Raw genomic sequence first — 13,986 nt, forward strand, 5'->3', positions numbered from 1 at the left:
GAAGCATTATCAAATGAGTGCTGATAAACTTTCTTATTTTATATTGTATGGGTAAATGTTATTAATATAGATATACTGGAAATTATATGGAGCTCCTAAAAATATGGTTATGTCTTAGTAAAATGTTAACAGCCATAATGTTAGTAATTATCTTGAATTGTTGTATGTCACAGCAGTAATCAAGTTTCTTTGTCAATTGCACTGTAATCAGATCTTCAATCATGTCTTTTTAAGTCCTTTGTCATTTACAGATGGTCACTATTTCACTCCGATGCTCTTGCAAAAAATGCTTCGTCTTCAAGAGGAGTCATAGAAAGGATTTTTTTTTGACAGGTGCAGGCTTCTGATAATTTTTAGACCATAGCACTGAACTGGGTAAGAAATTAAAGAATTCTAAAGGAAAACTTTGTGGCTTCATAAAACTGTTAACAGAAGATTAAGATCAAGAACCCTGCATGCTTGCATCAATTTTCCAATGATACATCCATTTGGCTGTGAAATTTGTTAACTCATATGTTAATTCATTTAAGTAGATGCCCAGGTGATTCTTATGCCTATTACAATTTGAGAAGCATTCAATTTAAATATTTCTGAATATGTCAAACATTATTATTACTCTTGGATGGATAAATGAATCCAAAGCACCAGAAACTAATAGGAAACTCAACTAAAGGTGCATTCATGAGGCTCAATGCTAAAACACAGTGATGGATTTCACGTTCTGCCCTCTTAACTGAAGTAGTACTGAGTGGCACTTACAAAAAAGAGGGCTGACATCAACTTGAAATCTTGGCTTTAATTTCTTGGAGGTCAGAGTCCCTTCTTACAAAAGGGGTAGCATAAACTATCCAGAGTCTTGTCACTCGTTTATACAGGGCTAGCCAACTGGGTTAGCTTGGAGGCCGTAGCCAAGCTTTTCCACCCCTACTCTGCATGTCGCCCTCAGCAGGTGTTTCCTGGCATCAAGGCCCCGTCCTAGCAGAGACTCTGGAAGTGTGGGTGGGGAGGTGCCTCCGTGGGGCGGAGGCTAGCTTCAGGGGTGGGGTCCAGGCACGACCAGGGTGGAGGCTGGCAGCAGGGGGGCGGAGCCGAGCCCCAGTGGAATGGTGGGGCGGGGGTGGAGCCGCGGGGCGGCGGTGGGGCGCTGCGGCAGAGGAGCGGGGCGGAGCCGAGCCGCCCAGTCACCAAGCCGACCGCTGAGGGCGGAGCGAGCACCGCATAACTGGGACTCGGGTCTGATCGCGCAGTTCGCACGGCCTGGTCTGGGGCGGACCCAGGAGGGGAACCCCCCAGCCGCGATCCCATGGGGCTGTGTTTTCCTTGTCCCACGGAGGCCGCGCCTCCTTCGCCGGACCTGGTAAGTAAGGCCGCCTCCCAGCGTCCCCGCGTCCGCCCGCCCGCGCCGTGCGCACCTGTTCCTGGAGGGGCACGCCGGAGGCCCCGAGCTGCGGCCCCAGGACGGGCCGTTGGAAGCGGCGGCACGGGCCGTGGAGCCCGTCGACGGGGACCTTGGTGGCGGAGATGGTGGCCGTGCTCCGAGGGACCTTGAGGTCCTGCCTGCCGGACCTGGGCTGCTGCCTCCGCGTCGGTGTCTTTCTAAAGGCGGCTCCAGCGTCTCTTTACCTTCAGCCGGGTGGCAGAATTGGCAGTTCGTAGGACGCAGGCGCACGTGGACTGTGCGATGTGGCGGCCATTCCTGGCGATGCGGTAGATGGAGTTAGGGTGCGAAAAGAAATCCTTCTTTCTCCGGGAACTGAAGTGTTTAATCTTGTAGGAGATGTGCATCTTCCTATTTGTACCAGCTGTTTAAAGAAGGTGATCAATAAAGTCTCGTATATTTCTGCGCTTTATTGGATATTGTATTAATGATTTACCTTTAGTCTTTATCACTTTTAAGTTTTTTTTAAAGTATTTTATGTAGTACCGAGTGTACAGTTTGTAAAGTTGCCACGTTTAGCAAATAAAAATATAGGGCGCCCAGTTAAATTTGAAGTTTCAGATAAACAAGAAATACATTTAAAAGATACGTAGGTTTGTTCCGTGCAATATTTGGGACATACTTGTACTAGAAAGTATTTGTTATTTATCTGGATAATTTCAGATTTAACTAGGTGGTTTGTGGTATAGTACATTTATACTTTTTGTAGCTTTCTAATTTTTAACAGCATTTTTACCTTAATAATCCTTACAAGAAGTTGATAACGGAACACCTAAATTCCTCTCTTGTATCTGGCTAAAAATTCGTTGAAGGAAATGAGTTGTTTAGGGAAGTACATTAACTCTTCAGCTATTTGATCATAAATACTAAAAATGACCTGGAAGTTGATATGAGAAAGTTCACCTTGTCTTTCTTGCTAGTGTTGCTTTTAAATGTTCTTAATTTTGTTTATCTGGCTACTGATAAAATACCAATCGGCCAGCATTTGTTAAGCCTTTCCTCCCCTCCCCCACCCCAGATAACCACATTGCTCACTGCTTGAATGTCACTTTATCTTTGAGGCTTTTCTTCACCACCCTACATAAAGTAGATCCTCCACTCTACCATCCACCTTCCTACCATCCACTCTACCATCTACCTTCCATTTCTTATTGACCATACTTTTCTTTATATTTCCCTAAAGCACTTACTTCAATCTGACAGATGTATATTTATTTGATTATATGTGACTGTCCTCATTGGAATGTAAATTCCATGTGGGTGGAAACATTTATCTGTATTATTTCACTGCTGTATCTTCAGCACCTAGAAAAGTTCCTGAGGCATGATAGTTGCTCAATAAGTATTTATCCAATGGATGAAATGAATGAATGAATGTATTGTGGTATGGAAAATGGGGGAATTATTAACACAGCTCCCAAGAGAATGCTACTTACTGTCATATATTTACATAATTTATAACATTATTATGAATAATATAGATATAGAAAAATAATATTCATGGTTTCCCAACATGGAACAGTACATCTCATAAATTTCCTCTAGTCCTTCCTGTCCTACTCAGTGAGATTCACTCACTTCATTCAGGAACTTCTTCCGAAAATACCAGCCTGCTTCAAACTCCTTTTTTTTTTTTTTTTTTTTTTTGCGATACGCAGGCCTCTCACTGTTGTGGCCTCTCCCGTTGCGGAGCACAGGCTCCAGACACGCAGGCTCAGCGGTCATGGCTCACGGGCCCAGCCGCTCCGCGGCATGTGGGATCTTCCCGGACCGGGGCACGAACTTGTGTCCCCTGCATGGGCAGGCGGACTCTCAACCACTGCACCACCAGGGAAGACCCAAACTCCTTTTTAATTGGCAGTACCAAACCGTGTATTCCCCTGCTTGTATTATTAAATGTCATTTGTTTTATTATTGCCCTGACTAGCTTGTAAGCTCTTTTTTTTTTTTTTTAAAGCAAATAGATTATTTTATAGGCCACTTTGTGTGTGTATGTGTATGTGTGTATGAGATATATAATGTAAATATATGATATAGATGTAGGTGTATGTCTCATCATGTGCTTATTTGAAGGGTTTAAAATTTTTTTTAATTTTTAAAAATTTATTTATTTAATTTATTTATTTTTGGCTGTGTTGGGTCTTCGTTGCTGTGTGCGGGCTTTCTCTAGTTGCGGCAAGCGGGGGCTACTCTTCGTTGAGGTGTGCGGGCTTCTCATTGCGGTGGCTTCTCATTGCAGAGCACGGGCTCGAGGCACGCGGGCTTCAGTAGTTGTGGCATGCAGGCTCAGTAGTTGTGGCACGCGGGCTCTAGAGCGCAGGCTCAGTAGTTGTGGCACACGGGCTTTGTTGCTCCACGGCGTGTGTGATATTCCTGGACCAGGGCTTGAACCCATGTCCCCTGCATTTGCAGGCGGATTCTTAACCATGTGCCACCAGGGAAGTCCTTGAAGGTTTATTGATTGGGAGAATGAAATTCAGAAAGTTGAGTATTTTATAAATGTTATAAATAATGGCATTCTTAGTAGGACATTTGGGGCCAGTACTATTTTTGTAAACTGTTATATTACCTATAAGATAAAAGTATAAAATATCAAGGAAAATGTTTGGTTTTGTTTTAAATCATATTTCTTACACATTTTTCCTAGGAAGAAAAAAGAGCAAAGCTTGCAGAGGCTGCAGAAAGAAGACAGAAGGAGGTAAGAGTAAAAATAAAATTCTACCTTAGATAATTAAATTTGCATTTTGTTCTCTATAGATGTCTATTACTAGTAGTATTCTCTAATGAAAATGGTATCTGATATCTTAGACATTTAAATTAAAGGAAAACATTTTCAAAATGATTTCTGTTTCTATAAATTGGTTTAGTGCATTTATGTCATTTAATGTATGAAAATTTCTCTACATGTCTTCTGTTATGGAAGATGCCAAGGAGGAATCTTTAATAACATTCTTCCTTGAGATGAAATGACTGTGCCTTATAAAACACTGACAGATGTGAAGTAACTTTAGGGGAGAAATGTGTATGGTTGCAAAATACCCAATGAAGAAATCATATGTTTTATGTAAAGCTGTTGTAGAAATAGTCTAATTCTTTGTTACCAAAAATAGACCAACCCCATCCCCTACCCCCCACCTCCAAAGAAAAACCTAAAAGGCAAAAAACAAACAAAAAACACCTTTTGGTAACAGGAAATTAATTTTTGTTCTTTTTCTACACTCCTTAATAATTTTCCTGAAGGCTGCATCTCGGGGCATTCTGAATGTTCAGTCTGTGGAAGAAAAGAGAAAGAAAAAGGAAAAAATAGAAAAAGAAATGGCTGCATCTGGACCCCCACCAGAAGGTGGCCTTAGGGTAAGTATTAAAATTTACTTAAGGTTTAATTTACCTGGAATTTTTCAAAACTCCAGTAGCAATCTGTTCAATAATTTCATCGGGAAATGGATTGTCAGAAAATAGTGAATTAATTTAAAAGCATGAACAATATAGATTGGAAGAAGTGTCAGTTTATTTGGACATTCCAACATTCATTGGAATAGATTTACTTTCTTTTTCCCAAGATGAAAATAGACTTTTCCTGTTTATCTCAACCCTATATCATAATACTTCATACTTATATGATTAATGGCAATCTTAAATGTGTAGAAAACTTAAGCAAAATGGAAGGACACAAAGAAGAAAGTAAAAATCATCCAAATTCAGTGTCATTTTGACAGACATCATTTCTAATCTCATTCTGTACGTCAATCTTAGAAAATTGGATTCTACTGTAAACTACTTCAAACTCTTTGAGTTTTTTTCACTAAATGATTTGAGATTTTTGAGCTTCCCATTGTCACTCATTATCATAGTTACGTTAATGTTAATTTGGACAATAGAGTGTACACCGGTGAGTCTGACACATGCCCATCCCAATAGCAGCAGTTGTAGCTCTTGACACTAGAAATATAATGATGGACAAGTTAAACAACGTCCCTGAACTTGAGGATCTTTACAGTCTAGCAGGATTATAAAGGTTTTCTTTTACATGTTAAAGCTCAGGAAATGAATGGTTCAGATATTAAGATTTTCTTCTTTGTTCCATTTTTAAAGGAAATATATTTCTCAAGGGTATTTGTGAAAAGGACAATGTCCTGAGTTTCATTTATATTTAATTTGTCAGTGATTTATGAGCACTTGTTTAGCTCATTCTCTGTCTTCTCCATTTGGTTTGGTTTTTGCTCTCAAAACTATCTGTATAAATACATATGTGTACGTACAACCCCAAGTTGTGGGGCAGGCAGTTCAGGAGCATCCTAAGCAGACATGATTCTGACTCAGGAATATCACATAACAATAAGATTTATCTGTGTGCATTTTATCATTATATGTTACTTCATCTAATCTCATTTAATAAATGAAATTAAAAGAAAATAATTTTTATAGTTAACTTTTAACAATATATAAAATAATTGATTTTGATATTAAGGTAAATAACTGATCATTGTGTTTGTTTATTTATTTATTTATTTTTTAATATACCCCCATAATAGAATAGAATAAATGTAAAGTAAAACAGTTGGAAGATACGACAGATATTTATCAGAAGTATAGTTGCTTACTTTCAATATTCTGTTGAGATAAAGATCTATGTCACCAGATTTACTTCATATAGAGTTCTCAAAGACAAAGAATTTGTGAAAATTAAATTATGGAACTGAAAATGATGCTGAGATCAACTTTCATAGTAGAAGAAATAGAAGTTCTGAATGACTTGAAGTCACATATAATGTTACAAAAGGGATACTTTATGTATAGTCAGAAGGTACTTATTTAACATGTTCTAACCTAACAAATTTAACATCAGCTTTTGAACTCTTAAGGGAGAAAGGGGCTTTCTTAATTAAAACCAAAGCTTCTGTGCCCTGAAGCCTATAGATTAAAAATAAATTAGGCCCTATATTTCTTCTGGTCCCTTCAGAAGTGCTCAAAATGAAAAACATCTCAGTGTTAAATTTAGTACCTTTTTTCTTTGACCACCTGCATTGCTCATTGAGAGCATACAGTGAAGTTCAAAATAAATTTTTTGAGGCTCAGGGATAACAGAAGGGAAAATACAAGATAAAGAGTAACTTTAATACTCAAACCCTTTGGCCTAGGCTCTTTTAGGGGCTGCTGTCAGGCCTGTTCTACAGGCTGGCCTTGAGTGTTCTGTGGTATAGCTAGATTCTTCCTAACCCGACTTCATAGTATGAGGAAAACATGTCCTTCCCTGTGTTCATGCCCTCCATATATTCATCTCCTGACTAGCTGCCTCTTCCTGGGACACTTGGCATTGGCCATGCTCACTGTGTTCTGGAAAGGCAGAACTTATTTTGTGAAGTCAGTGTGATGATAGCATCAGGACACAAACTAGCATCAGTTCAGGATATACTAGTAGAGGAGTGGTGGCAGATGTCTAGAGCAGTGGCTCATGAGGAGCTTTCAAAAAAGACTGAAACTTGGATCTGACCTTATATCAATCAGAATCTCTGAGAGTGGGACTTAGCCATCAGGATTTTTAAGCACCCCAAGGAGTCTGATGTCAAACCAGATTGAGAATCACTGCTCTAGTGTTTGTAACACTAGTCCTAAGAGATATTTTGTGGAAAATAGAATCCCATAGTAAAAATGTTTAAAAATCCTGAATATTGTGTTATATATTGAATTCCTTTCTTAGAGATTAAAAAAGGCACAGTATTTAAGTCTGTAAGAAGTTCTAAAATAAAGAAAAGCAAGTTTACTTGGATTAATTCTTAATTTTCAAACTTTAAGTAAAGATTTTTTAAAAACATGTTAAAAAAATTCCTTGAATGTACTTGGAAAACACTACTTTAGAGACTGGTAAATATCTCTGGTACTATCCCAATGGCTTTTTCAGGACTTACTATTGCAGATTTAATAAACTTGATTAAACAGAACACCAAATGGAATAGTTTCTCAAGTTAAGCAAGGAAAAGACTTTGTCAGACCATTATTTAATAATTTCAACCGTTTCTTCACTCCCCTGCCTCAAACAAAAATTTCTTTATTTTTATTTTGTAGTTTCATTGTTGTTCTTATTTTGTGATGTTTTGTTTTTCTTTTACTGATTATCGGTATTTGGGAATCTAGCTACCACTCATTAATCTGCCCAGATATTTTGTTTTATTTCTTTATATTTTTACACCATCATGTATCTTATTTCAGACTATAATGTAAAATTTTACTAATCACTGCTACTCACAAAGATCATTTTACATTTGTATAGCCCATATTTCTCTCTTATCTGTTTGTTCACTAGACTATAGTAACATAACTTTAAACAAAATTTACTTTTCTCTATATTTTTATCTTTTCTAGTGGACAGTTTCATAAAGCATAACATGAGTGGAAGAGTCTACTGCCAATAACTAATATCTGCAATCAAGTGGACGTCCTCAATTTAATTTATTCTCTTTGAATAAATGAAGATTCAGACTTTGTAATTTTAGTCTCTTAAATGCAGTGCTTTTTCAAAACTGAATATTGAAAATGCTTTTGATTGTTAAACTTAGAAAATGGCCAGACCTTTCAGTAAATACTTATTTTCCCTACATTTGCTGTTCTGCAGACAGTGGGTGATTTGCCGTTTTTTAGTAGTTAAAACATGGGCCTAAATAGTGAATATATATTTATATATAGCATGGAAAAATTCTGCATACATCTCAGATATTAAAGTTTGCACTTGTATTTTCCCTCCTTTATAAAATGACCTAGCTATTTATAGTTTGCCGATTAACCTTATATCTCTATTTCATTATATGTGAAGACTTTTGCTTAAACTTATGGACTTAGTGCCTTTAAACTGATCATCAGGGAAAATCTTGAAAAATCATTTGAAGGGCTTATATGAAGGAACACTGTAAATTTTTATAACTCACTAAGAAATTAATATTTGTAGAAAACTTGAATTTCCCCTAATTTATTTTCTACTTCTGTAGCTTATAAAATTAACATCCTGTGTTTTACGTTATAATACTTTTTGGGGTTTTTTTGCTTGCTGAGTTTAAAATTATATATTAGTGGTACCATCAGAGGGCAGTGATGTACTATTATACAGTATCAGATTCAGCTCTATAAAGATCTTTGCAGTAATTGAATGAGTTAAACTAAGAATCTGGATGGGTTAAATATAACAAAGTATAGTGGTAATGTGTTTGTCCAAATTTCATAGGTGTTTTTATTCTTTTGTATTTATTAAAGAATGATCATAAGATTTATATAGATGTCAAATTGCCAAGGCAAGTATGAATATATGAAAGAGAAATATGTGAGTACTGTATTTAAAAAGGTCTACTTTAAACATAAAAATATTGTGAGGTAATTCTATATGATACATTGCCATAAACTTTGTAGATTTTTGTTCACTTGTAACATGTATTATAGCATATTTGGTTTTTTGAGTTTTTTAATATATAATAAGCTAAAATAGAAGAATTGCTGTGTCTTTTAATTTGGTTGCTCTTTTGGATGACGAGGCCACAGTCTGAGCCCTAAATTAGAATTTTCAAATATCAAGTACAATAGGGACTGTAAATTAAATAGACCAGCTCATTTGATTTACAAAAAGGAAACTGAACCACTATCTCGCTCATCCTTCCCACAAATCTTGTGTTATGTTGCGGTATGTTATATATGTTAATTTTAAAGAGTTTGAACTAGAATATAGATCTCTTGACTCCTCATTGGAAAAATCACTTCCTTCTATTACAGAATGAAATATCTGTGACTATCCAGGCAAGATATGTAGTTATAGACAGGTTCAATTTTAAGTTTTAGAGAATTAGTGGTACGTTTGTTCATAAAGAATAGTGAAGTCATTGAATTATATTTTAGAAATATAATTTTTGACTTTTTGAACATGATTAATTTTTCCAAGGCAGAAAAAAAAGGAACATTAATAGATGAATGGATATAGAACCAGAGCATACTATCCTAGAACTGTGCACGTCCTTGCTTCTGTTTTAGTATGGAAAGAACAATTTTATCTGTATTACAGCTTAGAGAATTACAGCTTGGGTTGGTGTAAACAGAAGGTTTACATCTAGGGGATAATGCTCTATTTCTAATAGCAGTTTATATCCAAATACCATGCTTATTTACTGTTGAACCAAGAATGCTGTGCTGATGAATTGCTTTCTAGGAACAGTGGGATATGCCATTCCCACCAACCATGGCCTGCCTCCGTGGGTGTGATCGTGTTTCCTCAAAACCACATGGGTTGCATGGGCTAAGGGGTGATAGTCAATGTTAGGAATTGTGTTAGGAAGGGGAAGGAAAAAGGGGAGACTGGATGCATGATAGGAAACCAATAAGTGACTACTTAAAAATAAAATGTATACACACATACACATATTCCAGGAATCTTCCTCAAAGTTATGAATCAGTTCCTGATGAAAACTTAGCCTAGAGCCAGTTTCCCATAATTCATAATTTAAATAGGAAAGCATTATAATGATTGATATGTCACCCAAACTCCCCAACCAAATTACTAAAATAAAACCAAACAGTAAAATGCTTATATGTAACTATCATGTTGAGATATAAAATGCTTAAATCACTACTTCTTCATTCTAATCATTAAACTATTACTATGGTAACAAAGAGTTGTATATTACCACACAGCCCCTTTGCTAACGTGCTGCATGATTTTTAAAACATCTGTATGTGATACTTTTGTTCCACTGATTGTATTTGGAATGTAATTAATAGTTTTGTTATAAATGCTGTACTGCCTTACAGGGTACAAATATACATTTTCCTATATAAGAAATTGGCTTTGGCCATCTGTTTAACAAAATTTTATCTTTACTGCATCTTAAATAATTTACAGGTAAGCATGTTTCTTTTCCTATAAAGAAATGCTGTTGGGCTTCCCCGGTGGTGCAGTGGTTGAGAGTCTGCCTGCCGATGCACGGGACGCGGGTTCGTGCCCTGGTCTGGGAGGATACCACATGCCGCGGAGCGGCTGGGCCCGTGAGCCATGGCTGCTGAGCCTGCGCGTCCGGAGCCTGTGCTCTGCAGCGGGAGAGGCCACAGCGGTGAGAGGCCCGCGTACCGCAAAAAAAAAAAAAAAAAAAAAGAAAGAAATGCTATTATTAGTCTCCTGGATTTTTCTTAGAGAAATACTGTAGTAAAGGTTCTAACTATCATCCTTGGTACCTCAGAAGAATTAGCATAAGCTATGAATTTTCTTTTTCTGCTCCAACATTTCAACTTGTTTATTTTCACTGATAAGAGTTATGCTCTGCCCTTAGAAGAAAAGATAACCCTTGTCAGTTTTAGATTTGAATAATATCTGCATAAACAGATCAGTAAGAAGTAGGTAGATATGTATACCTATCTGGGTTGATATTTAAGGTATTTAAGGTTTAACATCTCCAAGCAAGCATCTCAAATGCCCATGATTACTGTATGTTCTTTAAGTTGATTGAGATGTGGTAGTTTTCTCTTTCTCAAAAGCCACTGAAACCATCCATCTTTGAAACTAAGGTGTTTAGCAAGGTTGCAGAATACCAAATCATTATATGGAAAAAGTCATTTCTGTCTTTATATGCAAGTAATGAACAATCTAAAAATTAAAACAATATCAATCATACAGTATCATCACATAGGATAAAATACTTAGGAAAAAAGAAAAAGAGGTAAAAGATCTGAAGTAAAAACCACAAAACTGCTGAGAAAAAAAAATTTTTTTAAATATATGAATGGTGAGACATTCATGTTCATGGATTGGAGGACACAGTGTTGTGAAGATGGCATTCTCAAATTGATCAATAAATTAAATGAAACATCCTAGCAAACTCTTGCAGACAAATTGACAAAACAATCTAAAATTTATATGGGAAATGCAAGATTTATGATAGCCAAAACAATTTTGAGAAAAGAACCTAGTGATTTTCACTAAGTCAATGAGTAAGGGCCATCTACACTTAGTCCTTTCCTTCTGAATATAGTCTCACTTTTCCATATTCTTTTTCAGTGCCATTCAGCTAGCAGGTAGACCCCAATGTCAACTGTGACCATGTTCTTAGCTCCACTTAAAAAGACCATCATAGGGCCTCCCTGGTGGCGCAGTGGTTAAGAATCCGCTTGCGAATGCAGGGGACACGGGTTTGAGCCCTGGTCCAGGAAGATCCCACATGCCGTGGAGCAACTGGGCCCATGCGCCACAACTACTGAGCCTGTGCTCTAGAGCCTGTGAGCCATGACTGCTGAGCCCACGTGCCACAACTAATGAAGTGCACGCACCTATAGTCCGTGCTCCACAACGGGAGAGGCCACCACAGCGAGAAGCCCGTGCACCGCAACGGGGAGTGGCTCCCGCTCGCTGCAACTGGAGAAAGCCAATGCACAGCAACAAAGACCCAACACAGCCAAAGATAATAAATAAATAAATAAATTTTAAAAAGACCATCATAAGATGTGTAGGCAGAAAGAATAACGCCACCCTCCCCAAAAGGTGGTGGTCCCATCCCAATCCCTGGAATCTGGGAATATGTTATATAACACAGCAAAAGGTATTTTGCAGATGTGATTCAGTTAATGACATTAAAATGGGGAGATTATATTGGATTATCCAGGTGGACCCAATCAAACCATATGTATCTTTAAAAGCAGAGAACCTTTCCAACCTGTGGTCAAAGAAATGTAAAAAAAGAAGCAGCATCACTGCAGTACTCTATTGCTGGCTTTGAAGGTAGAGGAAGGGAGGACATGTACCAAGGAGATCAGACAGCCTCTAGAAGGTGGAAAAGGCAAAGGAACGGATTCTCTCCTAGAGTCCTCAGAAGGGAACATAGCCCTGCTGACATATTGATTTTACCCCATTGAGATCATCTCAAACTTCTGACCTACAAAACTATAACATAATAAATTTGTGTTGTTTAAGCTACTAAGTTTCGGGTAATTTGTTACATCAGGAATAGAAAACTAAAATAGTAACTAAATTAATTAAATTAACTTTAATTATTAAAGACATAAATATTTAGGAGAAAAATTTAAGCACAGTAAAAGTTTTGATGGAAATACTGCTGATTACTATACAGAGAAATTCAGTGTTAATATTAGTTGAGGAACATAAAAGTCAAATCACTCAGGACTTTCCTGGGGGTCCAGTGGTAAAGAATCCGCACTGCAATGCAGGGGATGGGGTTCGCTCCCTGGTCAGGGAACTAAGATCCCACATGCCTCAGGGCAACTGCGTGCCTCAACTTCTAAGCTCATGTGGCTCAACTACAGAGCCCACGCACCCTGGAGCCTGTGCACCACAACTAGGGGAAACCCACAGGCCACCACTAGAGACAAGCCTGCGCACCACAATGAAGATCCCACGTGCCTCAACAAAGATCCCACGAGCTGCAACTAAGACCCAAAGCAGCCAAAAACAAATTAAATAAATAAATAAATCTTTAAAAAAAACAAATCACTTTGTATTTTAAAAGATATAACAATAGGGCTTCCCCGGTGGCACAGTGGTTAAGAATCCGCCTGCCAATGCAGGGGACACAGGTTCGAGCCCTGGTCCAGGAAGATCCCACATGCCAAGGAGCAACTAAGCTCGTGCACCACAACTACTGAGCGTGCACTCTAGAGCCCGCGAGCCACAACTACTGAGCCTGCGCGCCACAACTACTGAAGCCTGCATGCCTAGAGCCCGTGCTCCACAAGAAAAGAAGCCACTGCAATGAGAAACCCATGCACCACAAGAAGAGTAGCCCCTGCTCGCCACAACTAGAGAAAGCCTGCACACAGCAACAAAGACCCAATGCAGCCAAAAATAAAAAATAAATAAAATTAATTAATAAAAAAAGACATAACAATAATCACTATTCCAAGATGATTTTATTTTCTACAAAACTTTAATTTTTTTCCATAATGATTATCACAACTTCCAGTACCACCAAATTATACCAGGCCTGTTGTTTTTAAAAGGTCATGTCTGAGATTGGTTCAAGATTGTGGAGTAGAAGGACATGCGCTCACTCCCTTGTGAGAGCACTGGAATCGCAACTAACTGCTGAACAATCATTGACAGGAAGACAATGGGACTCACCAAAAAAGATATCCCACATCCAAAGACAAAGGAGAAGCCTCAGTGAGATGGTAGGAGGGGCGCAATCACAATAAAATCAAATCCCATAACCACTGGGTTGGTGACTAACAAACTGGAGAACAATTATAAAACAGAAGCCCACCCACTGGAGTGAAGGTTCTGAGCACCATGTCAGGCTTCCCAACCTGGGGGTCTGGCAATGGTAGGAGGAATTCCCATAGAATCAGACTTTGAAGGCTAGCAGGATTTTGGCAGGACTGGGTGAAACAGAGACTCCACTCGTGGAGGGCACACACAAATTAGTGTGCACATGAGGACTGGGGAAAGGAGAGTGACCCCATAGGAGACTGAATCAGACCTACCTGCTAATGTTGGAGGGTCTCCTGCAGAGGCGGGGGCAGTTGTGGCTCACTGTGGGGACAAGGACACTGGCAGCAGAAGTTCTGGGAAGTAC

General features: G+C 38.3%; 1 protein-coding gene across 1 annotated transcript; it reads left to right on the top strand.

Moving 5' to 3' along the window:
- The first annotated feature begins 1,117 nt into the window (after positions 1-1,117).
- SVIP (small VCP interacting protein) lies at positions 1,118-8,068 on the top strand. Its single transcript, XM_079707950.1, has 4 exons — positions 1,118-1,357; positions 4,086-4,136; positions 4,679-4,792; positions 7,799-8,068. Exons 1-4 carry the CDS (start codon positions 1,304-1,306, stop codon positions 7,811-7,813), a joined length of 234 nt encoding a protein of 77 aa, XP_079564076.1. The 5' UTR covers positions 1,118-1,303; the 3' UTR covers positions 7,814-8,068.
- The last annotated feature ends 5,918 nt before the right edge of the window (positions 8,069-13,986 follow it).

The sequence above is a fragment of the Hyperoodon ampullatus genome (assembly GCF_949752795.1).
Source record: "Hyperoodon ampullatus genome assembly, chromosome: 7".
NCBI lineage: Eukaryota > Metazoa > Chordata > Mammalia > Artiodactyla > Ziphiidae > Hyperoodon > Hyperoodon ampullatus.

Bases quoted from the DNA above. Each gene is read 5' to 3' on its own strand.
- SVIP (XM_079707950.1), top strand. From the start codon at position 1,304: ATGGGGCTGTGTTTTCCTTGTCCCACGGAGGCCGCGCCTCCTTCGCCG. The intron at 1,358-4,085 runs GTAAGTAAGGCC...CATTTTTCCTAG, and splicing joins CGCCTCCTTCGCCGGACCTG to GAAGAAAAAAGAGCAAAGCT. The intron at 4,137-4,678 runs GTAAGAGTAAAA...ATTTTCCTGAAG, and splicing joins CAGAAAGAAGACAGAAGGAG to GCTGCATCTCGGGGCATTCT.